At 40.2% G+C, this 27,179-nt stretch overlaps 1 protein-coding gene and 1 pseudogene across 1 annotated transcript in view; one reads left to right on the top strand and one right to left on the bottom strand.

Annotated features, from left to right (window-relative positions):
• LOC102815320 (unconventional myosin-XVI-like) overlaps window positions 1-14,075 on the bottom strand; it is a 29,923-nt gene extending 15,848 nt beyond the window's left edge. The window contains exon 1 of the mRNA XM_006861680.1: window positions 14,063-14,075. Coding sequence (XP_006861742.1) covers window positions 14,063-14,075 — 13 coding nt within the window. The remainder of the gene's footprint in view (window positions 1-14,062) is intronic.
• Window positions 1-27,179, top strand: part of LOC102840066 — a 1,013,887-nt pseudogene that overhangs the window by 768,123 nt on the left and 218,585 nt on the right.

The raw sequence follows: 27,179 nt of genomic DNA, 5'->3' as shown, positions 1-27,179 counted from the left end.
ACTCCCTCTATCCTCCCTCCATTCTTGTCTCCTTCTACTTTCCTCTACTTACTCTTACCTCTATTTCTTGCCTCTATTCTTATTTACCTCTTCTTCTTACCTCTAATTCTTACTTACCTCTACTTACTTCCTCTACTTACTTATTCTATCTTACAACCCCCTTATATACCATCACAAAACAAAACAAAACAAAACATTGCTTTCGTATTAATCAATGACATCAAAATACAATCTATCTTGGGGCACATTCCTCATGGTTTACAACAGGGATGAAAAGTTACAGCAAAGAGACATTATCTCAACGCATAGGAGACATTCAGGCGCCTTGAAACCTTTTAGTTAAACACTTGTTCCTACATAAATCTATTCTTTTCTCTGAGAAGCAAGTTAACCTTCACATATGTTTCTTAACCTTTGTCTGTTAAGTCTTGTTAATTTTAGTTGTTGGGTGCAATTAACTCTCCATAACTTCTTCCATACACTATCTGTTTATAGCCTACAAAAACATCACTTATCAGGAAAACTGAGGCTATGAAAAACAACTTCTCTAATTTGTTGTTGTTGTTGTTGTGAAGTGCTATTGAGTCGGTTCCGACCCATAGCGACCCTGTACAGAGTTTCCAAGGGTGTAAATCTTTACGGGAGTAGAAAGTCTCATCTTTCTCCCGCGGAGCGGCTGGTAGTTTCGAACTGCTGACCTTAAGGTTCGCAGCCCGATTCGTAACCACTATGCTACCAGAGCTCCTTTACTGATCATTAATTTAAGAACGTCTAAGTCAGACTTTTTATTTAGTATGTGTATATACCCATAGCCTTTATCTATAGTCTAAATGTTTTTAGAAATTCTTGTACCCACAACCCTTATTTATGGCCTTAAACTAAGGATACAAGGAAGAATGTTTACAATCACTAAACCTAAGCTGTCTCCTAGCAGTCTTAAGAACATTGTTACTATAAGTATTAAAACTACCTAAGATTACAAGTAGAATAAAATGTAGCTAATGTGTGGCTTCTAACTTTTAATAAAAATATACTAAAGTGTAGGAGATTCAAAGATCTAAAGTAAAAAGGGATACTAATAAAATCATGAATAAATCAGAGAATGATTTAACAAGAGAAAAATTTAATTAGGGGTCTGTGCATAGAAATAACTTTGTGGCTCTGCCATGCAAAGAAAATAATTCATCGTAGCTCTGCTAAAATACTGAATTCTTCTATGCCCAGGTTTCACCATGTCTTATTTATTTAATTCCTCGATTAATATGTCTCAACTTATTTATTTTAATTCCTTAATTAATTATGGCCCTGGCCACCATCTCTTTTCTGGAGTTCTCTAATCAGCCTCTAACTGTTCTCTTTGCATCTACTCTTGGTCTTCTATAGTCTATTTTCAGCACAGTAGCTGTAATAAGACTTTGAAACCTAAGTCAGATCACGTAATTGATCTGTTCAAAATTCTAAAGTGACTCCTCATCTCATGCTGAGTAAATCAAAGACCCTAAAAGAACCTTATATGATTGACAGCCCCTCATCTACGCCTTTGATCTCCTCTTTTACTACCCTTCCCATCGCTGACTTGACTACAATCATACTCATCTCCTAGCTGTTCCTTTAGCATTCCTGGATCAAAGAACACCAATTCGAGTCCTTTGTGCTGACTGTTCTCTCTGGATGGGACACGCTTCCCCTAGATATTTATTGTCTTTACATAAATATCAGTCACTTCCTAAATGAGGTATACCCTGAGCTTTCCATTTAAGATGACAGTCTGTTGTTCCCTTGCCTCTCACTACAATTGCCTGTTTTTTTGTTAGGATCATGTTTCACCTTCTAACATACAATATGATTTCTGTAATAAGCATTTGGGTATTGTTTTTCTTCTTTCACTAAAATGTCATCACAGACATATTTTGAGTTCATACAATCTTTCCTGGCATATAGAAATAAATGTTAGTTGAATATGTTAATAAATTTGATTGTTACTGTTTCTTTTAGACCATGATTTGTGTGCTTGTGACTCAACAGCACTTAACAACAACTTTCAACATCATGTGTTTGTCCAAATTGTGGAACCCATGTTTTAAAAATAATTCATCTGAAGGCATCATTCAAACTAGGATGTTCCTTACAGTCTTCCCACCTCCTTGTGTTTTTGTGGCTTCTATCACCAATATTGGGGAAGGTTATGGTCATCTTCCCTAGTCATGTAGCCTAAATTTATTTGATGTAAGAAAAAATGAGCTGATATAAACAGTAATGAAATAGGCTCTTATGGTTCTTGTCCCTGAGAGTCTACTTCCTGCAGGTTTTCCCTTTATATTATTATTAATAATTATTATTAGTATGCATTCACTTGTTTTTAAATTCAAAAGCTAAGAAGGATAAACAAGTCTTCAGCCATCAGTGATCAGTTTCTCCAGTATTCATTCAGAAATACTACATGCTTTCATATATGTTTATATCCTTTAAAAACACAAAGGCACCCGCACATTGTTTTGCTCATTGCTTTTTTGTTTATAACAGTATATGTTGTAGGTTATTACACTTCAGTATGCAAGAAAGTTTCTTCATTCTTTTCTCAGCATGAATAATAATCTATAAATAAATGGAAATCCCTAATTTTGGCTCTTGCAAAACAATGTTCCGTGAATATATCTGTAGGTACATCATTTCTCAGGGAGTATACATAGTGCATATATTTTTACAAAAGTAATTGCTGGTCCAAAGGATAGATATTGTTATGCATTTGATGGATATGGCCAATTTATCTTCCATTTAATAAAATATTAAATTTCTATGTCAATCTGATAGGTTAAAATAATATTCCAGAATAGTTTTAATTCGTACTTGTTATATTAAGTACTTGGAATCCTAGTATGGCATTGTGGGTTAATGTGCAAGGTCAGTTTGAACTGCAAGATAAGTGGTTCAAGCTTACCAGCCGCTCCTTGGAAACCCTATACAGGGTTGCTATAGGTCAGAACTGAATATATGGCACTTAACAACAACAACACAATATATTAAGTACTTTGCTGCAGGTCAGTTTGAACCACCAGGTCAGGAGTTCAAACCCACCAGCTGTTCCTCAGAAATCCTATATAATGTTGCTATGAGTCAGAACTGACTCAACAGAACTTAGCAACAATAATATTAAGTAGGTCATGCACTTTTATTATGTTTAGGATGCAGTAGTGTTTCTTTTGCTGGAAACTGCCTGATCATATAACTAACCAAATATTCAATCGGATTGCTGATCTTTCTATTTTTGATTTGTGGTACTTATAGTGAGGAAATTAGCCCATTTATTGGGCTATGAATTGCAAAATTTTCTCCTACGTGTTTTTTTTTTTTTTGCTTTGCTTGTTAAATTTTAGGCATATAGCAAATGTTAGTTTTTATGTAAACAAATTAAAAAATGTTTTCCTTTATGGTTTTTGGATGTTATATTATATCAAGAAAACCAATCCAAAATTTTAATTATAAATGAATAGTCTTAGACCCTCAAGGATTTTTTTAAAAAACATTTTGACCCTTTAGGAACTCATCTTGGTTTTATATGGGAGATGATTTCTTACTGACTACCCAGTTGCAGCAATATCATCTACTGAATATTGTCTTTCCACTGTAGATTTGAGTGTTTTATTTTGCATGTCATACTTTCTTTCTGGTGTGGTGCTATAGGATCAGCACTGGACTGTGAACTGCAAGGTGAGCAGTTCGAACCCACCAGCTGCTCCTCAGAAACTCTATACAGGGTTGTTATGAGTTGGAACAACCCAACAGCACTTAACAACAATTTTCTCTTTATATATTAGTCAATCTATGGACTTCCTAATGTATTATATTTATCTGCCTGTGTATTCGTGGCCCAGAACCACACTGTCTAGCAATAATAGATTTTAATGCTGTCCTGGTGTGGTGCTGTAGGATAAACACTCCACCTCAAGGTTGGTTTGAAGTACAAGGTAGACAGTTCAAATTCACCTGTTGCTCCTCAGCAACCCTATACAGGGTTGCTATGTCAGAACTGATTCAATGGCACTTAACAACAACAACAATATCTTATAAAAAGACCTCTTTAAAATGTTAAATTGTTGTAGTTGAGTGCTGTTGAGTAGGTCCTGACTCATAGTGACTTTGTAGAGAGTTTCTGGGAGTCCGGGTGTGGCACTGTGGGTTAATGTGCCAGACTGCAAAGCAGTTTGAACTGCAAGGTCAGCGGTTCAAGCTCACCAGTGTCTCCTTGGAAATCCTATACAGGGTCACTATGGGATGAAACTGACTCAATGGCACTTAACAACAACAACAATAGGGTTTCTGAGGAGCAGCTGGTGAATTCGAATCACTGACTTTGCAGTCCAGTGCATCAGCTCACAGTGCCACACCAGGGATCCAGAATGTTAAATAGCAATGATGTAATGTTGCTTTTTTACTTTGCACTAAGGTGCTCCTGAACCAAATCATGGTATTTTTAATCACCTTCTATGCCTGTGAAAGTTGGACAAGAAGACTGTAGAAGAATTGATACATTTGAATTATGGTGTTGGCTAAGAATATTGAAAGTACCATAGACTGCCAGAAGAATCAACAAATCTGTTTTGGAAGAAGTACAGCTAGAATGCTTCTCAGAATCCGGGATGGTGAGACAAAATATGTCTCTTCTATTCTAAGCATATTGTCAAGAGGGTGCTGTTCCTGGAGGAAACCATGCTTGGTAAAGTGGAGGGTCAAGCAAAAAAGAGGAAGACCCCAAGAAGATGGATTGACACAGTGACAGCAACAATGGGTTCAAGCATAAGAGCAAGTGTGAGAATGGTACAGGACGACGCAGTATTTTGTTCTGTTGTACGTACGGTTGCTATGTATCGGTACTGACTCGACAGCACCTAACAACAACAATATCTTCTAGAGTTAGCCCTCAGCCATTATTGTTATTTGGAGGGATGCTCTTTGGTTTCACTATGCATTTGTATATATATTATTTCCAGTGTCTTTATTGAGCTGTAACATATAGACATTAGAATACAGCATAAGTAATTTTTACAAAGTAAAAGCATCAATGAATCCTCCACCATCCAGGTAAAAAAAAAAAAAAAAAGTAGAATATTGTCATTCTGCCAAGATTTTGCATTACAAAATTTCAGAGACTGAATTAACAAGAGTATAAATGACAAAGGTGGAGTGTGCAAAGTCTTGGAAGCAGTACTGCTCTTGTTTAAATTTTAGTGAACTTCCCAAAGGGAACACCATTGTCTGTTTGTCAGACCCAGAAATTCTTTTTATTTATAGCTCAACTCTTCCTGGATCTTTGCTTTCTTTTTCTCCACTGAGCTGAGTAAGACTATCTTAGATACTTCGAGAAACCCTGCCAGGCTATTCCAGCCAGTGGCTGTCCAAGTCTCTTCCTATGGGTTTTAGACTTGGGGGATATGCATCTTCCTGGGGAGCAGACCCAATGGAGTTAGGATTCAATCTGCTCCTTGTAGAGTTCGTATCTCTGGTAAAGTGCCTATGTGTTCAATATGGGCAGCCTTCTCTATATAATCTAAAAGCTAAATTAAAACATGTTAGCACACTTTGCTATTTATATAGAACTATAACAGACAATCTAAGCAAAAAGTAAGGTGCTTACTATACAAATTAGCTTTTAGGCAAGGCTTCCTGACTGCCCTTTCCACTTTCCTTGATTTCTGCCCCTATGCTGTTGCCATTAAGTACTGTTTGGTTCTGACTCATAGAGACCCTGTATAGGGTTTCCAAGGAGCAGCTGGTGAATTTGAACCACCGACCTTGCAGTTAATAGTCCAGTGCTTATCCTTTAGCACCACACCAGGACTTCATTACTGCACCTAAGCCATGTATATATTCTGGAACCACTCATGGGCCCGTTTGCTGAGTTGTTTACCCCTGGGGTCAGTGGCTACAAAGGTGAGAATAAATGATGGGCCATTTCTAGTCATCATTATTATGACAAGTTTGGGAATAGTTTCTGAATTTGCATTGGTTTACTGTGGTCTGCTTCCTAAAATAATGCAGGCTGGGTAACCCTCTGGGGAAGTTCTATTCTGACATATGGAGTAGTTATTAGTTGAAATCAGTTCCGGGTATTTAACAATAGCTGGAAAAGGCCTGCACTGGGCTGTCTCTTGTATCCTACCATGGGATCTGAAGCAAGTTAGAGCTGCAACCTTTAACCTTTAGCCTTATACCTTCTTCCACTGGGATGTGGGGACTCCTCTCTGTTGTGATTCCGCTTTCAAGAGATTGAAGTATTATGTATCTGTTTTCTACTCCACTGTGTTATCTTGGGTCCAAACTGCAATTAGAACTTTTGCTGGAAGTAACTGTGGTTGGGCCTCTTTCTCTTTAAGCTCAATTACCCTCACCAAAGGAGTCCTGGTGTGATGCTGCCGGTTTAGGTGCTGGACTGCAAAGTTGGTTTAAACCACAAGGTCAATGGTTCAAGCTCACCATCTGCTCTTTGGAAACCCTACACAGGGTCACTATGGGTTGTAACCAACTTGATGGCACTTAGCAACAGCAATACTCCTCATCAAAAGCAAGAATTCAGGTGGTCCTTTAGGGTGAGGATGTTTGCGTAAGAACATTTCATCTTTACTGAGGATTTGGAGTGCTGGTTTAAACTTCAAGGTTGGCTGTTCAAACTCACCAGCCGCTCTTAGGAAATCCTATACAGCATCACTATGAGTAGGAAACAACTGGATAGCACTTAGCAACAACTGAAGACTCAGTGTTACTGCAATCTTCTTTAAGGATTTAGCTTTACTGCTCCCTGGTGGCAGATTTAGGTATCCTTAGAGTCTTGAATCAAACACATTGCCTCTTTAGGTGTAACAGACAATCTAAGCAAAAAGTAAGGTGCTTACTATACAAATCAGCTTTTAGGCAAGGCTTCCTTGTCGAGAACCGGCCTTGACAGGTGAGTTTGGTTTACAAAGTAGGGAGATCTGGTGGTGACAGAGACAGATAAAGATTACACACAAAGACACAACGAGAGAAAACACGAAACACCCCGAGACCAGAGTGGATGCAACACCAGCTGCAGACAGATCCTGCATTGTAAACATCATGGCTATGCAAGCAGTATGCACACCTTGCCAACTGTAATGCCTGCCCATAATGCATGCAGGCTTCCATCTGCCTCCGCCTTTTATTTCAGGGAGGGATTTTACACAAAGGAAGAAGGGGATGATTAAGACAGGGTACAGAAATGAAATGTGATTAATCGTTCAAAACTGGACACGATGATTTACAGGAACAAATTCTAAAACATACATCACAAATTGTCTTGATAATCTTAGATCCTTAATTTTCCTGAAATTTAAACAAATTGTTATATAGTACTTTTTAGGTTCTAATCCCAAGGCAGCAACTTGAGGTTTCTCAAGGCTAATTAACATACCTATAGCACCTAATCTCTAATGGGAAAAGGTGAAAAGGGTTCAAAAGGTCTGGGAGGAGTCCAGCTGTTTCAGCTGCCTGGCCAAGGCTTGCAGGAGGAAGGAGGATGCCTAGGTTAATGGTTTGCACCTGGGGATGATTTGAGAAGGCTGTCGCTATTATTTCTTGAACAATACCCCGGAAGTCTCCAATCTACTTTGGGTGAATTCCTTGAGGGAATTTTTCTCCAGAGTCTCTCAGCAAACTTGCCTTTGGAACTTTTTACAGCCTCGGCTTTAGGAGAGGATTTTAGTTTAATATTAATATTGTACATGGATACTAAGAGCTCATGTATTAAGTAAATACCAAACATAACTGAATAACTTGATAAAGAACAGTTTTGCCATGCTTGCCAGGTGACCAGAGTTTGTTTCTCAGAGAGATTTGTTCCCAGAACCTTACACACTGCCAAAACAGTGGAGACATTAAGAGAGGCACATAAGAAACCATTTTCTCAGAAGCTACAATTATTGGAGTTTGAAGCATAGAATGAGTGATAGGACTAACGAAAATTATACAGAGGTAGCCCAACAGTGAGTATGCAAAAAAACCAATGAACCTGGGACGTCAGGAGGTCACTTCCTTGGGCCCTCAGGGTCCCTGGCTAGCAAGCCTAAGAGTGGCCATCATGTTGGATTTTCATCCATGACACCAGTCCTCAGCATCTCAGTACTTGCGGTCCTCAACACTTCCTGATTGCCCTTTCCACTTGCCTTGATTTCTGCCCCTACACTGTTGTCATTAAGTACTGTTTGGTTCTGACTTATAGAAACCCTGTGCTGTGAAGCAGATTTTCAACTGATAGGCTTGCCCTTGGTGAGCAGTCCTTCCTGGACAGTGATGCGATCCACTTTCCAGAGAAAACAAAAGTGTGTGTGAAAGAGAGAGAGAAAGTATCAGTTATCAACGTTTTTTTCTTTCAAGTCCAAATACACAATTCAACATATAGGACTTCTGGTGTGGCACAGTTGTGAGAAATAATTCCTTGCATAGTCCATCATCAGGAATAAGGGGGTCCAGGAAGTTGCTAATTGAGACTGTTGGCTGGTGTAACAGAGGCTCATGCACCTGGGGTATGTGAGTGGGATGAATTGGGGGCGGGGGGGGGAAGGAAACTGTTCAAGAAGTAGGAACTTTAAATAAGAATGAGACCATCAAGGAGAAGTAGGCAACTTGGAAGATTGTTAACCCCATAGTACTTAGTCAATGAGGAACCAGGGGAAGGACTTTCAAAAGCTAGGAAAAGTATTTGCAAAATGGCCGCATGTCGTGTCTCCCCATGTCTTCTGGGTTTGGCCCCCGATTTTGCAAAATTGAATTTAAAAAGCCCCACTCTCCCTAAGGAGTCCTGGTGTGGCGCTGTGGGTTAATGTGCCAGACTGTAAAGCCATTTGAACTGCAAGGTCAGTGGTTCAAGCTCACCAGCTGCTCCTTGGAAATCCTATACAGGGTCGCTATGGGTTGGAATCAACTCGATGGCACTTAACAACAACAACAACTCTCCCTAAAATGCGTTCAGATTAGATTTCTTGAGCATTTGTTGGTAAGCATTGTGATAAATCATCGGTAACCTGGAATAAGGGATAAGGCAGTCCACCTCAGTTCTCCCTCCAGAGACTCAAGAGGTAAGGTCCTATAGGTCAGGGGTTTTTACTGACCCACCAGTAACCAAGAGGGACCAAGGCAGTATCGGGCTATCAACAATGTTTCTGACACTGTGGATCAGCACTGGACTGTGAACCACAACAACTATGATATATATGATATGTAATATTGTATTCAATATGTAATTATATATATGTGTGTGTGTGTGTTGTTGTTGTTGTTGTTAAGTTCTGTCAAATCAGTTCCAACTTATAGCAACCCTGTTTAGGATTTCTGAGGAGCAACTGGTGAGTTTGAACCACGGACCTTGTTGTTCTAACCAACATTGGGTCTAATGCTTATTTTACAATGCCACACCAGGACTCCAATTATATATATGATATGTAATAATATGCCAGAAAATGCACTCTCATCAAGTCGATTCAACTCATAGGGTTTCTAGGACTGAAAATCTTCAGATACTTTCATCTTTATGCCATAGAGCGGCTAGTGAGTTTTTACTGGCAACCTTGTGATTAGCAGCCCAACACGTTCTCTGCAACACCACCAGAGTTACACACACACACACACACACACATATATAAGAGGGGACTCAAAATATTCATGGAAAGATGGACTTAAAAGATAATGGAATTTATCCACAAATGTTTTGAATCTCATGTCTGTACGGTGGTGGTGAATGGTTATGTGCTACTGAGTCAGTTCAGATTCATAGTGACCCTGCATAGTATTTCTGAGGTTGTAAATCTTTATGAGAGCAGAAAATCTCATGGTTCTCCTGAGAAACATCTGGTAATTTTGAATTGCTGACCTTGAGGTTAGCAGCCCAATTCGTAATCACTACTCTACCAGAGCTCCTTCATGTATGCATATGTATAACAGCTTTGTAGTCTGGCACATTAACCCACAACACCACACCAGCAACCCCATGTATAGATGCAGAGTCTTGTTGTAGTGCTGCATGCTAATGAGCTGGACTGTGAGATCAATTTGAACAGCATGGTCAGCGGCTCAAGCCTAACAGCCACTCCTTGGAAACCCTATACAGGGTCACTATGAGTTGGAACTGATTCACTGGCACTTATATATACATATGACGGTGTGTTTGAACCTCTTATCTTGTGGTTGGCAGTTCAGTGCTTATCCTACAGTTCTACATCCGAACACCTTACATATACATGAATTCCTCTAAGCATTTCTCCTTTCAAGTAAACACAATGTTAAACTCCCTCAACAGAGGGCGCTGGAGGGGCATTGAAGGAGGAAGAGGTTTTCTTCAGTGTTCAGCGCAAGGAGGGCTGTTGTTCAGTGAGAGTTTGAGGACATCCGGTGGAGCCTACCATAGCACAGGCCCAGGATGAGACCTCTCTGCCACTTTGCAGCCTCTGCATGAGAGTAGCTTTTTCACAGCCCTTTCAACCCTAAAATCAAATCCTCTAAATGGCTAGCACTGCACAGATCTACCTGGGGGCTATACACACAGATGCAGCTCCCTTTTCAAGTCTCCTTGCTGCCAGGGTATCCTGAGGACCTTCTACCTGTACTTCCACTTCACACTCAAGCCATCTTGTGGTGTTGATGTTGCCCCCAACATCTGCACGGGGGGCAGCTTCCCAACTCCACACCACGTCGGTTTGGCTAAATCAGAAAGATTCTCTTCTATCTCGTGGTTGAACCACACCATTTTCAATGAGGTTTGAATCCCTTCCAAGTTTGTCCTTTTTTTTTTGGGTGGGGGGTACTCTTCCTCAACCTTTTTCTTATATCATATAGTTCCTGCTTTACTATAGTCAATGATTCTTATATTAAATTTCCTCTGTTTAACAACCAGTATGGTTTCTGTCTCCTGAATTAATCCACTACTTCAGCTGCATAATACAGGTTCTAATATCGGTTCTATAGTTTACTAATTATGATACCTGGAACATATTACTTAAACTCGCTGTACCTTAGATTCTTTATCTGTAAAATGAAGCCAGGGGTAGTACTCTTGTGTAGAATCCTATGACGGCAACATTAGCTAAAGCATGTTAAATTCCTAGCAGAGTGCTGATACAGAGTTGGCAAGCATTGCTAGATTGGGCAGATTTGAAAGACAACAACAGAGAAAGATGAATGTGGTGACCGTTCAGTGCTAGAAACCTCACCTTTGATGTGCAAGATAGGGCTCTCTCTATTCCTGGCCAATCAGCCTCATGCACAACCAAGAAATGTCTGTCAGTGCAAGCTTGTGTGCTACTACTATGACGCTGAACAAATTTCAGTGAAGTTTCCAGACTAAAATGGACTAGGAAGAAAGTTCTGGTAATCTACTTCTGATCATTGGTATTGTTAAGTACTGTCAAGTCAGTTCTGACTCATAGCAACCCTGTATAGGATTTCTGAGGAATGGCTGGTGAGTTTGAACCTCCAACTTTCAGTTCAAACCGACCTTTTGGTCCAGTGCTTTATCCTACAGCACCACACCAGGCCTCCATTTTCGTCAACGGAAATCCTATAGATCACAGTGGTGATTATAGTACAGGACTGGACAGCATTTCATCCCATGTGCATGGCTTTCCCATGAGTCAAGCACCAACTCCACGGCAACTAACAACAACAAAGAAATGACAGAGAAAGGTTCAGAGAAGGAAAATAAACCAGACAGAACAAGAGGCAGAGAGAAATATGAGCATCAATATACCAAGAGAAATGCAAAAGAGACCAATAGGCAGTGATCCTTTAATGCATTAAAAATAACATACATGTCTACAGTACTGTAGAGTTCTGCTATGGTGCTGCAGGATAAATACTGGACTCTCAACCATAATGTCATACGTATCAGTAGTTCAAACTCACTAGATGTTACTTGGAAACCCTATACAGAGTGGCTCTGAGTCTGAATTGACTTGACAGCACTTAACAACAGTACTGTATAATGTAGAAACAATTTTCTAAAAGGATCTCAATCTTCAGAATAAGCACAGTAACTATGTAGGATAAGCACCAGACTGCGAACCACAAGGTTTGTGGTTGGAGCCCTCTAGCCACTTCGAGGGAGAAAGATGAGGCTTTCTGTTCTCGCAAAGAAACAGGGTCACTATGAGTCGGGAATTGACTCAATGACACTTAACAACAACAGCTAACTCAAAGGTGGCAGTTTGAGCCCACCCAGATGTACATCAGAACAACGGCCTGGTGATCTACTGTCATTAAAATTATAGCCAAGAAAACACAGTAGAGCAATTCTACTCTCTAACATTGGGGTCACCATAGTCAGGATCTGCTTAATAACAATGGGTTGATGCTTTTGTTGCTAAGATGTGGGTCAAAGCCACACTGCTAGATAGTTAATGCAAGGAACTCAACTGGCCCCAAATCCCATAGTCTTTACACGATGCCCTCTTGTGGTCTGGTATATATCTACAATTGACACTTTTCACTTCACCTTGTATATTGGTGGGGAAGGGGAGGGTGTGAGCAAGGAATCTGGAGTGCTTAGCATTTGCAAGTGTTGCTCTGAGTGCTTCACTTACGTCAACTCTGCCCCCCAGAATAGACTACACCACTGAGCGGTGTTCAGCATGATTCAAAGAACAAATAACTCTGTTTGTAATTATTGTCCCAACTATTTCAGTGTTTTTCATTGTGTATTGTATTATAAATGGAGTACTGTAGGACAAGCACTGGACTGTTAACCAAAAACTCAGTGGTTCAACTCTACCAGCTGCTCCTCGGAAACCCTGTAGAGGGTCACTATGAGTTGGTTCTGACTCATAACGACCCTGTATGGGGTTTCTGAGGAGCGGCTGGTGCATTTGAACTGCCGATCTTGTGGTCCGGTGCTTATCCTTACAGCCTTGCACCACGTATGGAGAATTCACTGATAATAAAAGTGCATGTATTATTTACAGATGTTATTTTTGTTATAAGTGCCTTCGTCAAGTCAGTTCTGACTCATAGAGATTCTGTATAGGGTTTCAGAGGAGGCTGGTGAGTTTGAACTGCCAATCTTGCAGTTCAAACCGACCTTGAGGTCGAGTGCTTATACCATGGTGCCACACCAAGACTTAGTGTTTCATAAATATTGAGTAAAGTTTCAAGTATATGTGGATATTGAAATATAAGATAAATTGCTTTGATGAGTTACTTTTCATCCAGTAGATAACATTCAACATGCCAAGAATTAAACAAAAGTTCTATAAGTGAATTAATTAGTGCCCAGATGAAAGGTCATGTGCCTGGCGCTGTTCAATGAAAGGTGGGCAGATCTAACCCATCAGTGGCTTTGTGGGAGAAAGATGTGGTCATCTGTTTCCTTAGCCTCAGAAACCCTATGGGCAATTTTACTCTGTCATATAGCGTTGCTCCCAGTCAGATAGTTTTGGTTTTGGGTTTGGCCCTGGGTTCAGATAACTTATCAAGTTTCCTGGCTTTCTCTGCATGGACATGCTATGTTCTTAAATGCAGGCTGTATGCTAAGAATTAAAAGCTGTGAATGCCTTTAATATTCCAGTGATCCATTGTTCATAGCATTTGTGAAGAAAAATATACCTTAATGCAAAAATTTTTTCTTCAATTCTTTCAGTTTGAGAAATGCTATACTTCCATTTTGCTTTTTTTCTAATTGCAGATCTTTCCACATTTTATTTTAATACTTGATTTTGTGTTCTTGAGCTGCCATTTTGAATTTTCTTTCCAGTTTTCTTACTTTCTCATTTCTTCCATTTGCTTTTGCTTTTCTACACTCAAGAGGAAGCATCACAGTATTGTCTGGTATCCGTTTAGTCTTTTCTTTCATTCCTGCCTTTTAAATGACCTCTTTCTTTTTGTATGATGTTCTTGATTTCTTCTGGTCTTTGGTCATTAGTGTCTAAAGCATTAAATCTGTTATAGACTTGGTCTCTAAATTCAGGTGGGATATATTCAAGGTCATATTTTAATTCAAATCTACCAGCCACTCCTAAGAAATCCTATATGGGGTCATTGTGAGTCGAACTGCATCTACAGCACTTACCTGCAACAACCATCATGGCCTCTGCATATTGCTGTATTCACCATGCTCTGCACAGCCCCACGAGGCACCATTCACATGATGTTCTATCAGACATTCAAGTCATTTATCTTAAAGTCTTCTTGTCTCTTCAAATGTTATTCCTTATTTTCATTGCTAAGATCAGAAACTATTTAGCACTGTAGCAGACTACTTCTGAATATTTAGCCACTGAAAATCTTGTGAATAGCAATGGTACATTGTCAGATATAGTACCAGAATATGAAACATTATGAATAACATAAAAATATTGTCAGATATAATGCCAGAAGATGAGCCCCTCAGGTTGGAAGGCACTCAAAATGTGATGGGGAAGAGCTGCTTCCACAAAGGAGAATTGACTGGGATGATGCAAATGGAGTAAAGTTTTGGGACTTTAATTTGCTAAAAGGACACAACTCAAAATAAGGAGAAACATCTGTAAACACCCATTAATAATCAGAAAAAGAAACATATGAAGTATGAATTTAGGAAAAATGGAAGTTGTTTAAAATGAAGTTGAATGCATAAAGATTGATATCCTAAGAATTAGTAGGCTGAAATGGACTGTTATTGACCATTTTGAATCTGAAAATCATATGGCTTAATATGCCAGGAATGACAAATTGTGCCACATTCATCATCAAAATGAACATTTCAAGATTTATTTGAAGTACAGTGCTGTCTGTGATAGGATAATATCTATAGGCCTACAAGGAAAACCAGTTAATACCACTATTAATTAAAATTTACACACCAACCACTAAAGTCAGTGATGATGAAATTGAAGAATTTAATGAACTTTTTCAGTCTGAAATTGATCTAACATGCAATCAAGATACATTGATAATTACTGATGATTGAAATGTGAAGGTAGTAAACAAAGAAGAATCAAAACTTGAAAACATGGCCTCGGTGATAGAAACGATGGATTTTATAAAACCAATGATAGGATTTTACAAAACCAATGACTTATTCATTGCAAATAACATTTTAAAAACAACATAAAATATGACTATACACATTGACCTCAATTGATGAAATACACAGAAATCAAATTGACTGGCTTCTCTGGGAAGAGAAGAAATAGTGGAAAAACTCAATATCATGATCCAAACAACTGTCGGGGACCAATTGTAGAACAGACCATTATTGTTCATATGAAAATTCAGGCTGAAGCTGAAGGAAATTAAAACAAATCCATGAGGACAGATCCTACCTGAATTTAGAGTCCTTCTCAAGAGCAGATTGGATGCAATAGACACTAATGACTGATGACCAGAAGAATTGTAGGACAACAAGGACATCATACAGGAAGAAAACAAAAGTTCAATAAGACAGGAAAAAAGTAAAAGACCCAAACAGATGTCAGAAGAAACTTGATTTCTTGCTTGAGATGCTAAAGCAAAAGGAAGAAATGAGATAAAAGAGTTGAAAAGAAAATTTCAAAGGCAGCTTGAAAGGACAAAGCCAAGTATTTTAATGAACTGCTCAAAGACTTAGAGTTAGAAAACCAAAAGGGAAAAACATGCTAAGCATTTCTCAAGCTGAAAGAACTGAATAAAAAATTCAAACCTCAACTTGAAATATTGACAGATTGTATGGGCACTTAATAGCACTAATGAGCACTCTGTACATGGGCCAAGAGGCAGTTGTTCGAACAGAACAGGGGAACACTGAATGGTTTAAAATTAAGAAACGTGTGTGACAGGGTTGTATTCTTTCACCATACTTATTCAACCTGTATGCTGAGCAAATAGTCCGAAAAGCTGGGCTACATGAAGAAAAACGTGGCATCAGGATTGGTGGAAGACTCGTTAACAACCTGCAATATGCAGATGATACAACCTTTTTTGCTGAAAGTAAAGAGGAGGACTTAAAATATTTACTGATGAAGATCAAAGAGCACAGCCTTTGGTATGGGTTGCAACTTAATGTAAAGAAAACAAAAATCCTTACCACTGGACCAATAAACAACATTCTTATCAATGGAGAAAAGATTGAGTTGTCAAAAACTTCATTCTTCTTGGATTAACTATCAACACTCAAGGAAGCAGCAGTCAGGAAATCAAACAACGTATTGCATTAGGCAAATCTGTTGCACAAGACCTTTTAAAGTGTTGAAGAGCAAAGATGTCAGTTTGAGGACTACAGTGTGTCTGACCCAAGCCATGGTATTTTAAATAAACTCATATGCATGCGAAAGCTGGACAGTGAATAAGGAGGACGATAGAAGAATTGATGCTTTTGAGTTATGGTGTTGGAAGAAAATATTGAAAGTGCCATAGGCTTCCAAAAGAACAAACAGTTCTGTTGTGGAAGAAGTGCAGCCAGAGTGTTCCTTGGAGGCCAGGATGGCCAAACTTCATCTCTCATACTTCGGACTTATTGTCAGGAGGAACCATGTTTGATAAGGTGGAGGGTCAGAGAAAAAGAGAAAGACCCCCAGCGAGATGGATTGGCCAAGTGGCAGCATCAATGGGCTCAGATGTGGCAACAATTGTGAGGTTGGCCCAGGACCAGGCAGTGTTTCATTCTGTTGTACATAGGGTCGCTATGAGTTGGTACTGACTTGATGGCACTTAACAACAACAACAACGGGCACTATATTAACAGCTTGTATGGGCACAATATTGAATGATGCAGAAAGCATCAAAAGAAGATGAAAGGAATACACAGAATCAATGTACCAAAATGAAATGGTCTGTTTTCAACCATTTCAAGAGGTAATAGATGATCAAGAGCCAATGGTACTGAAGGAAAAAATGCAAGGAACATTAAAGGCATTGTCAAGGAACAAGGCTCTGGGAATTGATGGAATACAAATTTTAAAATTTTCAATAATCTCATGTGGCACTGGAGGCACTCCCTCATCTATGTCAAAAAATTTGAAGGCAACTACCTGGCCAACCGATTGGAAGAGATCCATATTTGAACCCATTCCGAACAGAGGTGATCCAATGGAATGCAGAAACGATAAGACAATATCATTAATATCAAATGCAGGTAAGGTTTTGCTAAAGATCATTCAAAAATGGCTGCAACAGTACATTAACACAGGACTGCCAGAGGTTCAATCTGTATTTAGACAAGGATTTGGAATGTGGGCTATCATTGCAGAATCAGATGGATCTTGGCTGAAGCAGAGAATACCAGAAAGATTACTATGCAAAGCCTTTGACTGTGTGGATCATGACAAACTATGGATAACATTGCAAAGAATAGATATTCCAGAACATTTAATTGGGCTCATGAAGAGTCTATACATAGTCTTTTGACTGTTGTTTAAACAGAACAAGGGGTAACTGAATGGTTTAAAATCAGAAAAGGTGTGTGTCAGGGCTGTATTCTTTCACCATACTTATTCAATCTGTGTGCTGAGCAAATAATCCAAGAAGCTAGATTATATAAAGAAGAAGGTGGCATCAGGATTGAAGGAAGATTCATTAACAACCTGAGATTTGTAAATGACACAACATTGCTTGCTGAAAGCAAAGAGGATTTAAAAATACTTACTGATGAAGATCAAAGACCACACAGCCTTCAGTATGGGTTGTTGATGAAAACAAAAAGTCTCACAACTGGGCCAGTAAATAACATCTTGATAAATGTAGACAGGATTGAAGTTGTCAAAGACTTCATTTTGCTTCAATCCACTATCAACACTCATGCATGTAGCAATCAAGAAATCAAATGACATAACTGTATTAACCAAATCTCTTGCACAAGACCTGTTTAAGGTGTTCACGAGCAAAGCTGTCAATTTAAGGACTAAGGTGCACCTAAACCAAGCCATGGTATTTTCAGTAGCCTCACGTGCATGTGAAAGCTGGACAATGAATAAGGAAGACTATAGAATAATTGATGCATTTGAGTTATGGTGTTGGAGAAGAGTATTTAAAGTACTACTGACTACCAGAAGAACAAACAAATATGTCTTGGAAGAAGTACAGTCAGAATGCCTCTTAGAAGTCAGGATAACAAGACTTCATCTCTCGCATTTGAGACATTTTATCAGGAGTCCCTGCAGAAGGACATCATTCTTGGTTAAGTGGAGTGTCAGTGAAACAGAGGAAGACCCTTAATGAGATGGATTAATATGGTTGCAGCAGCAAGGGGCTCAAGTGTAGCAACAATTGTGAGGATAGCCTAGGATTAGGCAGTGTTTCATTGTCTTGTGCATAAGTTCCCTATGATTCAGAGCTGACTCAATTGCATCTAACAACAATAAGTGTTTCGTTACTACAGTTAAAATCTGTAGTTTGAGATAGTGGACAAACAGCATTGGACTTGAAAGACAGCGCTCCAAGAACATATTCCAAACCCATGTAATTAGTCTCACGGAATTGACAAGGAAAGGAAGGCAGAAGGGTGGAGAGAAAAACCAAGACCACAAGGTCTCCCATGGGTATTGTGCTAACTGGGCAACTGTGAAGATTCCAAACTGAGTCTTCCTCCTGGGTGAGGAGATGGAGTCAGGAATGCAGTCATGGGAGATTCAAGAAGAGTAATTTTCATGGCTTTTTGAAAGAAGATCTAAGAACTACAGATCTAGGTACTTATGTATGACCTCCTTCCCAGGTATGTATTTGTCCTGAATTAGAAGGCCCTGGAAACAGGATTCTGGGCCTCCGAAACCGTGTTCTTAAGGAACGAGAAGAAACCTCTGTGATGGTGGCAACTCCAGCAGCAGCAAGGGGGCAGGGATTTTTGTCTGTTGGAAACATCTCCCACTCCCCCGATCTGCATCTTTTGCTTTTCACAGACCTCTCAGATGACTCAGACCCTGGGTCTAATTCAGCTGAGATTCTTCATATGGGTAACTTATTCTGGGACTTTGCTTACTGAATCGAGACTTGATGCTAGAGGGATCAACAAACACCAAGAAGCTCGGAGTACCAGTAAAGACACATTTTATTGTTGCACACTGATGGGGAATTTGGAAGTAGAGTTTTCTCCAGCATTCAAGCTTCTTTGGTCTAAGGCACAGAGCAAGGTGAGAAAATCAAGGTTCTTAGCAGAGAAGTGGACTCCACCACCTGCAATGCAGTTTAGTTCAGGAACGGGAAGATTAGGTAGGGAGGGTGTGAGAAAGAGCAAAGACATCAATTTGAAGTTGGCCATTGGCTGTAGTTCTTTGGCTCCTCAAAGGTGTCGGGTCAACAGCAGTCCTCAGAGTCATCGCAACAAATAGATTCACAGGGGTCCAAACAGACTCGTGGAAACCGGTGAGAAACAAGACAGCAGTTGCTTTCAAGGCCAGAAATACAGACACTAGGGAGATGGAAGGAGGGGGCGGGAGGAGGGCATGGAGCAGGGCATGGAGCAGGGCATGGAGCCAGAGCCTGAGGAGCCTGCAGAGTGTGCTTGAGTTGACATTTGGAGATCTGCTTAGCAGGGAGCTTGCTTTTCTGATTGTTTTGTTGGTAGGACATCTTGGATAGAGTTCAGTTAATCTGAAAAGCAAAGCAGACATTTTGAAAACCCAGTTGAATAGAAATCTTGTTTCTATGAATATTTTTTTCTACAGAACCTACATTCTGTAATTGGTTCTCTAATTCTTTAACATAGTTAAAGTGAGGTACTCCTGCTTTCCTGCCATAGGAGAAATCAGGCATTGAATAAGTTAAAATATAATAACACCATTTTCTACCTGTCCTGGTTCTTTTAAGATCCCTGACTCCAAAGGCAGAAGCTTAAGGTCCTAGCTTCCCAAATCTTATTTTTACCATCCCCTCTAATTTATGCACTGAAGAAGACATGTTTCTAGGCCAAGCATCTAAAACTTCAGTCCATAAATACACCACCATCCTCTACCATCTTCCTTTGCCCTTTTCTTGCCTCGTGTGCTTTCGTGTAAATCTTACTCTTTAGTCCTCTCTCCTCTCTCCCTCCAACTGTGACCTCCCCAATCTCTAGTTAACATAATTGCCATGCTGTGATGAGCTGATCTACTTGGAATTACCAGTTAGTTACCTTTTCCTTCAACCTATTCTTTGTTCCATTCAACTGAGATGCAGTAGTCACAACTATCCCAAAAATCAGTAATAGCACTTACCTTTTTGATGGACAATTCAAATGAAGTGAAGAGACAAATGAGCTGAGGTCTTTTATACATATTCTACTCACAACTCAAGTGATGAGCCATGGATGATGTGAAAGCTGTTTTTCAACCAGGTGGTTGTGATGACAACTAACTTCCCGCATTCCAGTAGCCCTGTCATTCTGTCACTTGGTCTCTCTGGGTCATTATCAGATCCTTATGAGCAACCGTCCCCTCCATATACTCTGAACATATTTACATAAAGATAAGAAAATTGTGATTTACAAGGGAATTTATGATGACATAGCTTGGAGATTGAAAACAAGGTTGCTGGACGAATCCAAAGCATGAATGAGCAGAAAATCTGAAGTCACAAGATCAGCCCAGGGTGTGGATTTCTGTATGTTTTCTAAAAAGTTTTGCAACTAATAATCAAAGCACGAACAGGCCACTACAGAGGACTTAGTGTACCTAGTTCAGATACCAGCGTGCTTAAAACATTGACCAATGATGTAGCATTACAGGCCCAGATGGAAGAAAAGTTTTAGGCTACGTCTTACCCTCCATACAGAGGCAAGGGGACTGAGGGCGAGAGAAGACAAAGGAGAAGCTCAAAGAAGTGCAGAGTCAGAACTAGAGGTTGGTTCTCCTAATTCTCTGAGATCACGAATGCAGACACCTTTTTTTTCCCCTAATCATAGCTCCTTCTTCTCAACTTGTTTGTTTCCATCCACTAGACTCTGCTTTCTCCCTTCACAAACATAAAGGAGCACAGAAAGCACTTGGGCATCATCATAAAATCATGATCTCCTTTTTGGACTGGGCTGAAAAAACTGCTTAGCAATCTTCATATAGTTATCTGCATTCATTTCTGTGCACATATCATGTATATCTCTTGTACCTTCCAAACCTTCACCACTGCCTCTAGATAGATGATATTGCCACTACTTGATGAAGCAAATAGAATCTGTAGAATGAAAATCATTCCAGCAGAATAGACAAACACTCTAGGTTAGAGGGGAAAGGAATTAACTGGTGATTCCAATTTTCCACTACCAAGTCTTCAAACCTACTTACGCCAGCACCATCTCTCATGACTTCTTGTGTTACATAAGAGGAGCAATTCATGTCTAATGATGATTCCTACTCCATTTCTCTAGATCTTTGTATCGTCAACCTTGATTTGTGGCTGAGGCAAAGGCGTCCCCTGCTTTCACTTTCACAGCTTGAGAAAGAATGCCTTAGAAGAGCAGGCCAGCAGAGGCTATACGGGACAAGTGTGTGGTGGAAGTTTCTATGATGGAGTCAGCCTCAAGAGCACTGCAACGGAAGTCAGGACTCTGGTCCACGTTTTACCACTTCTTGTTATGTGTCCTGGGAAAATGGTCTCAAGTGTATCTTCAAGTGTGTGATTGTATTTATGTGTATCAGTTCTCCAGGAAGCAGAATTTGAGCCCAGAGTGCTGCCTTCCCTGGTTTGTTCTTTTTCTTGGGCATATTTTAACTAGAGGTGGGTGTGGTAGTGAACTGGGTGAGAAGGGAAGAGATGATGGCTGGTGTGTGAGGATGTGAGGACGTGACTTATTTAAAGGCAAGCCACACCATGAGAGAAAAACTCCACATAGTCTATTCAGTGCATTGCACTTATTAGAAGGCACTCCTTATTTATCATCTTGTCTAGTACCAAGGCAGAGTGTTGTGTAGGTATGTGGCTTTTGCCTGACTGTAACGCTCCTGAATGAGAAGGTGAAAGATTAAAGCCCAGATCTGCAGAGGTAGGCAAAACCATGGCCCTTCCCAGCAAAGGTCCCCACAAAAATATATATTTAAAAATGGAAGCATTGTTCTTTTGTATTGATTTAATACTATTAAGGAACTGCTAATTCAATAATGAGAAATGATTTATCCTAACAGAAACACCTTTCTGTTGTTGTTGTTGTTGTTGTTAGGTGCCATCGAGTTGGTACCGACCCATAACGACCTTATGCACAGCAGAATGAAACACTGCCAGATCCTGGGCCAACCTCAATACTGTTGAAAGATGAATAGGAGAAAGTCAGGGTTTGAGGGGAAATCTGGTATTCCAAAAAAAGAACATATACAAAGTTGCAGAGACAGTAAAGAGCTTCGTCTGTTCTGGAAACAGAGAATGACCATGTATTAGATATATGAGAACAAAAGGTAGAAGATGGGGTTGGACAAAAAAGAAGGGCTTTGCATATTAAGAGGTTTCCATCCTCTGTTGCATGACTTTAACCTTAATGATTTGATGGCTATTGGTTTACAAATTAATCACTGCCAGTCCCATTTCAAATAGCATTAATCTTAAATCGTTGACTATTTGAGATACCTGGGAGGGGAAGCCTGAGCAGACAATGATTTAGGTGTTCCATCCACCCCTGCTGCCTTAGAGTAATACACTGTTTTATATAGTTGTAGCTGTTGTTAAGTGCCATTGAGTTGGTCTCAACTCATAGAGATCCCTGCATAGAGTTTCCAAGGAGTGGCTGGTGAGTTTAAGCTGCAGACCTCATGGTTCAAACCGACCTTTCAGTCAAGTGCTTGTCCAATAGTGGCACACCAGGACTCTGTTTTATATAGTAGAGGCTAGTGCATGATTTGAAACAAGGTCATACTGTTTAAAAAGTTTGATCAGAGACAATTGAGGCATCTATGAAGGCACTTAACAACAATAGCATGACCATTTAAACATGTGAGAGACATATGAAGATTTACATTTTAGAAGGATTACTTGATGCAGGTAGCATTAGTTGCCTTGTTTTGTCACTTAAGAGGCTGAAGTCTGTGGTGAATGGCCAGGCTAGAAGTTTTACGTGAGGGTCAGAGTAGAACTTTTCACTGATGTGCTTGTAGAGAAGGGGACAAGTTGAGATGTGATTAGAAGGTCTTTGCTTGGCCTGGGCTGTCTGGACACAACTGTGCATTCCTGGACTCTGCTCTCATCTACTCAAGCACTTCCTCATCCTCCTGCCTGCCTGAGGATTCCAGGACACTACAGATTCCTGACTATCCTGGGTGTTTCCCTTAATAAGAGGGTGAGGTTCCAACCTGGCAGGTGTTGGCATGCATAAGATTCTTATCAAACTCATTCCTAGGTGATGAAAGAAAGGAAAACAAGGAGCTCCCTTCTGCCTGAGCAACCAGATCCTTGAATAGCCCTCCTGTGAGTCAGAATGCCAGTGGGAGGGCAGAAAATATGACTCTGACCATGCCAAACAGCTCTTGGAAAGGATTCATGGTCCTTCTGGGGGTAATGGGATTCATAACTGGGTCACCGAGGGAGTGATGCTGCTTGTGCTTCTCTGGACCCATATTCAACAACCTGGCCCCATGGGTTTGTTCTCATCTCATTTGCTGGATAGAACTTTCTCAGCATAGAACACTTACATCACATCTACAGGTGGCCTTAAGAGACAACCTCCCTACTCTATATGTTTAGCTTGTGATAAAGACGCAGACCCACCAGGTATAATATGGTGGATAAAACAAACACTGTGAGCAAAGAAACCAGCACAGTATCTGGCATTCAGTAGGTGCTTTGTAGGCTGTAGTTACAATAATATCATCATCACTTATTACAGCCCAGGTATTCCCTGGATGCTCAGCCTCATGCCTGTGGGATTAGGGAATACACACCAACGATAGCTCATCTTTTCTCTAAAATCTTCACATGCAGAAAACTCCATTGGAATGAAGAAGCTCACACTGCCCACTGTGCATCTTATGGGCCTCAATCTCTTCACTTGTAAAATTGAAGTTGGTGTTTCCTTCACCTCTTGATCTCTGATGTAATATCAACAACTTGGTACTTGTTGTTAGGTGCTACCAACTCATTTTTGACTCATAGTGGCCCCATATGACAGAGTATAACTACCCCAGAGTTTTCCTGGTTGTCATGTGTATAGAAGTAGTCCACCAGATCTTTCTCCCATAGGGCCACAGAGTGGAAACCACTAACCTATTGGCTAGCAGCTAAGTGCTTACATGTTTGCACTATCAGGGCTCCTTGCTGCTGCTCTAGGTCATAGGAAAACTTAGTTGACTTACTGCTTCTTCATGTATAGCAGAGCCATAGTGATCTTTCTCCTATGTGACACATGTAATGACTCCCTCTTTGGTTCCTAAGTTCCAACCTAGCTCCTCATTTGACCTCATTGAATGGGAAAGTAATGAAAACATTTTATTAAGGACTTGTATTTACAAATGTCACCATCAAATGATGCTTTTTAGTCCTAAGACAATTGCATGAAGAGTTTTCATTGTGCCTAGACTTTTTGTCCACATAATGCTCCCAAGAAGATATTTCTAAAACTTTCCAATAAACTAAAATCCATGACAACAGGGCTTTCTTTCTTCCTTCTGTGTAATTAACTTTACCTCTTCCTTCTGGTGTTTGAGGCAGGTCCCTATCATTGAAGCTGGTAGAACTGCTCCATGGATCCATCACCTTCCATTCTTAGAGGCTGCTTCTCTGTAATACAATGAATGGCCCCATGCTAATGACTTCACCATCTTTCTCTCCACTGGGCAAAAAGATATAACCCAGAAGATTATAGCCTTCATCCTGTGAATAGCACATCATAGGACAAAAGACAGGGACAGTAAATCCCTTTCACCACCATACTTCACCTAAAAACCTATATCCAGTAGATGGTACATCAATAGTGTCATCTTAATCTAGGAAGAGTGGGAATTCAAATTCTAAGAACACAAAGAGGCAGACATTAAGAAACCTTGAGCAAGCTGCTCAGACTTTCTGGTCCTATGCCCTAGTCTGGGAGATGAGGACCCTCCTCCAGCTAGGCCACTTCGTGAACAATGTACTAAGCACTTCAAGCTTGTAGAGAAGGTGACCATACAGGAGAGCCCTCACATCCCACACAGTTGTATGCTGTTTCACACACTCTGTTTTCTTTTCTTAACAACTCTGCAAGGTGCATATTATAACATATGAAAAACTGAAGCTTGAACAGTTTAGAAGTCCCTAAAGGACATAAACCATTAAGTATTCTAGTGAAACATTGGCAGACTGAATACACCCAGAAACACCTGGGAAGATACGCCTGGCTCTATGCTTCTTAAAATTCACAGCCATTGAAAACTCTATGGGACAGTTCTACTCTGCACACATGGGGTCGCTATAAGTCAGAATCAACTTGATGGCAACCACCACCACCATCAACAACAAAAGTAACTACAAATCACAGTTTCTAGGTTCCAGAGCAATAGCCTCAACCCAGCAAGGAATGATATGGAAGTTGGAATCCATTATTTTAGTCTTTCTCTTGGCACAGTTTATAGGTCAGAGCTTCTAAATCGTGGCTGAGCATCTGAGGCATATGAGAAGCAATTTTGACATGCAGATTCCTGATTCCCAACTAAGGCTTGAATCATAAGCTCCAAGGACTAGGCCCTAAGCATTTTGCATTGTTTAAATATTCCCCAGGTAATTATGCCTTGTTTAGGACCCACAGTCTAGGAATGTTTTAATAGTAGTCCCATAGATTATGTTGTTTTCGTTTGTTGTTAAAGGCTGTTAAGTCAACTGTGACTCATAGACACACTGTATAGGGTTTCTGAGGACTAGTTGGTGGGTTTGAACCACTGACCCTGTGGTTAGCAATCCACTGCTTATCCTACAGCACCACATCAGGACTCTGATAGAACCATAGCCAGTCTGTAGAACACTCAGGTATCAGCAGCTTCATAGTTTCCTGCTACCTTCCTTGTGTCTCCTCTTGTGTTCACGGGCAACTCACAAAATGATTCAATCTGGGAGAGGACATTAGCAAACATCCAGTGCAGTTTTCTACTACCTGTTCCCATCCCTCTCTCACAGGCTGAATAATGTGCTTTCTGGCCTAAATTAAAAAGCATATAGTTGGGTAAGTCATTCCTTACAAAGCAGTTGTTCCTTTTTAGACTGCTCTCATAGACATTTTCATCCAAAAATGTATGAAACCAAATATTAAACAAATGAGAATAATATCTCAAAAGCTAATTGTTGAGCACAAGGTAGAGAATACACACAGGATAGTTTGGGTGCTAGGCAGGGGGACAATACACAAGAAGGGGAAGGGGCATGGAAGAACAAGGTGGATGGGAAAACAATTAGGCAGGTTTGAATGGGCTAAGTGGGGCAGAGGTAAACAATGATGTATGTACAGCCTTGGAACAACAGGGCTCTGGGATACAGGGATAGAGACATGGTTGGATTGGGCAAAAGGGGGAAAATAATGTTAAGATGCTTGGCTGTCATTTGAATCTTGGTTTCCCTGGCATACCACTATAAAATAGACACTTAAGGGGGACCTCTGGTAACTTAGTGGCTATGAACCAGGCTGCAAACCTTAAGGTCAGCAGTTCAAAACTGCCAGCTGTTCCATGGGAGAAAGATGAGGCTTTCTGCTACCGTAAATATTTACAGCCTCAGAAACCCTGTACAAGGTCGCTATGGGTCGGAATCTACTCGACAGCACTTAACAACAACAACAACAAGGGGGAGAGAAAGGAATAGCCAGAAATATCACCATAGAAAGCTTGTAAAGTCTGCTTTCAGCCTATAATTGATTGGAATACCTAAAGGGGAGCTACAATGTGCCCAGTGAAGGAGGCTTCCTGTGGAACCTCTGCATTACGTAAGACCATAGGTGGAATCCTGAACTGCATCCAGAATCTTCTGAGGTGGGAAGTTTCCACTGGAAAGGACAAGCAGACCATCCTGGAGCAGCTAGAAGAACAGAAGATACTTCTTGAAAGAAAGACTACAGGAAAAATACAAAACAATAATGGCAGTCTGACTGATTATTACAAAAACAAGCAAGTTGCTTGCCCAGGAGACATCAAGGCAAGTGTTAGGGTCCCCTCAGGGCAAACCTCCTTCCAAGACTAAGACTCAATGTGAATACATGAGCAGACATGTGCTCTGATTGGTGACCATGTTGGTCACTGATAAGGTGAAGTGAGGGAAAAACAGCATTTAAGCTGCGAGCTAAGCCCTACAGCATTCAATAGACTCCTGCGAACCTGGGTAGAGAC

The sequence above is a fragment of the Chrysochloris asiatica genome, unplaced genomic scaffold (genome assembly GCF_000296735.1).
Source record: "Chrysochloris asiatica unplaced genomic scaffold, ChrAsi1.0 scaffold00042, whole genome shotgun sequence".
Classification (NCBI taxonomy): Eukaryota; Metazoa; Chordata; class Mammalia; order Afrosoricida; family Chrysochloridae; genus Chrysochloris; species Chrysochloris asiatica.
This window is presented reverse-complemented; position numbering and strand designations above follow the sequence as displayed.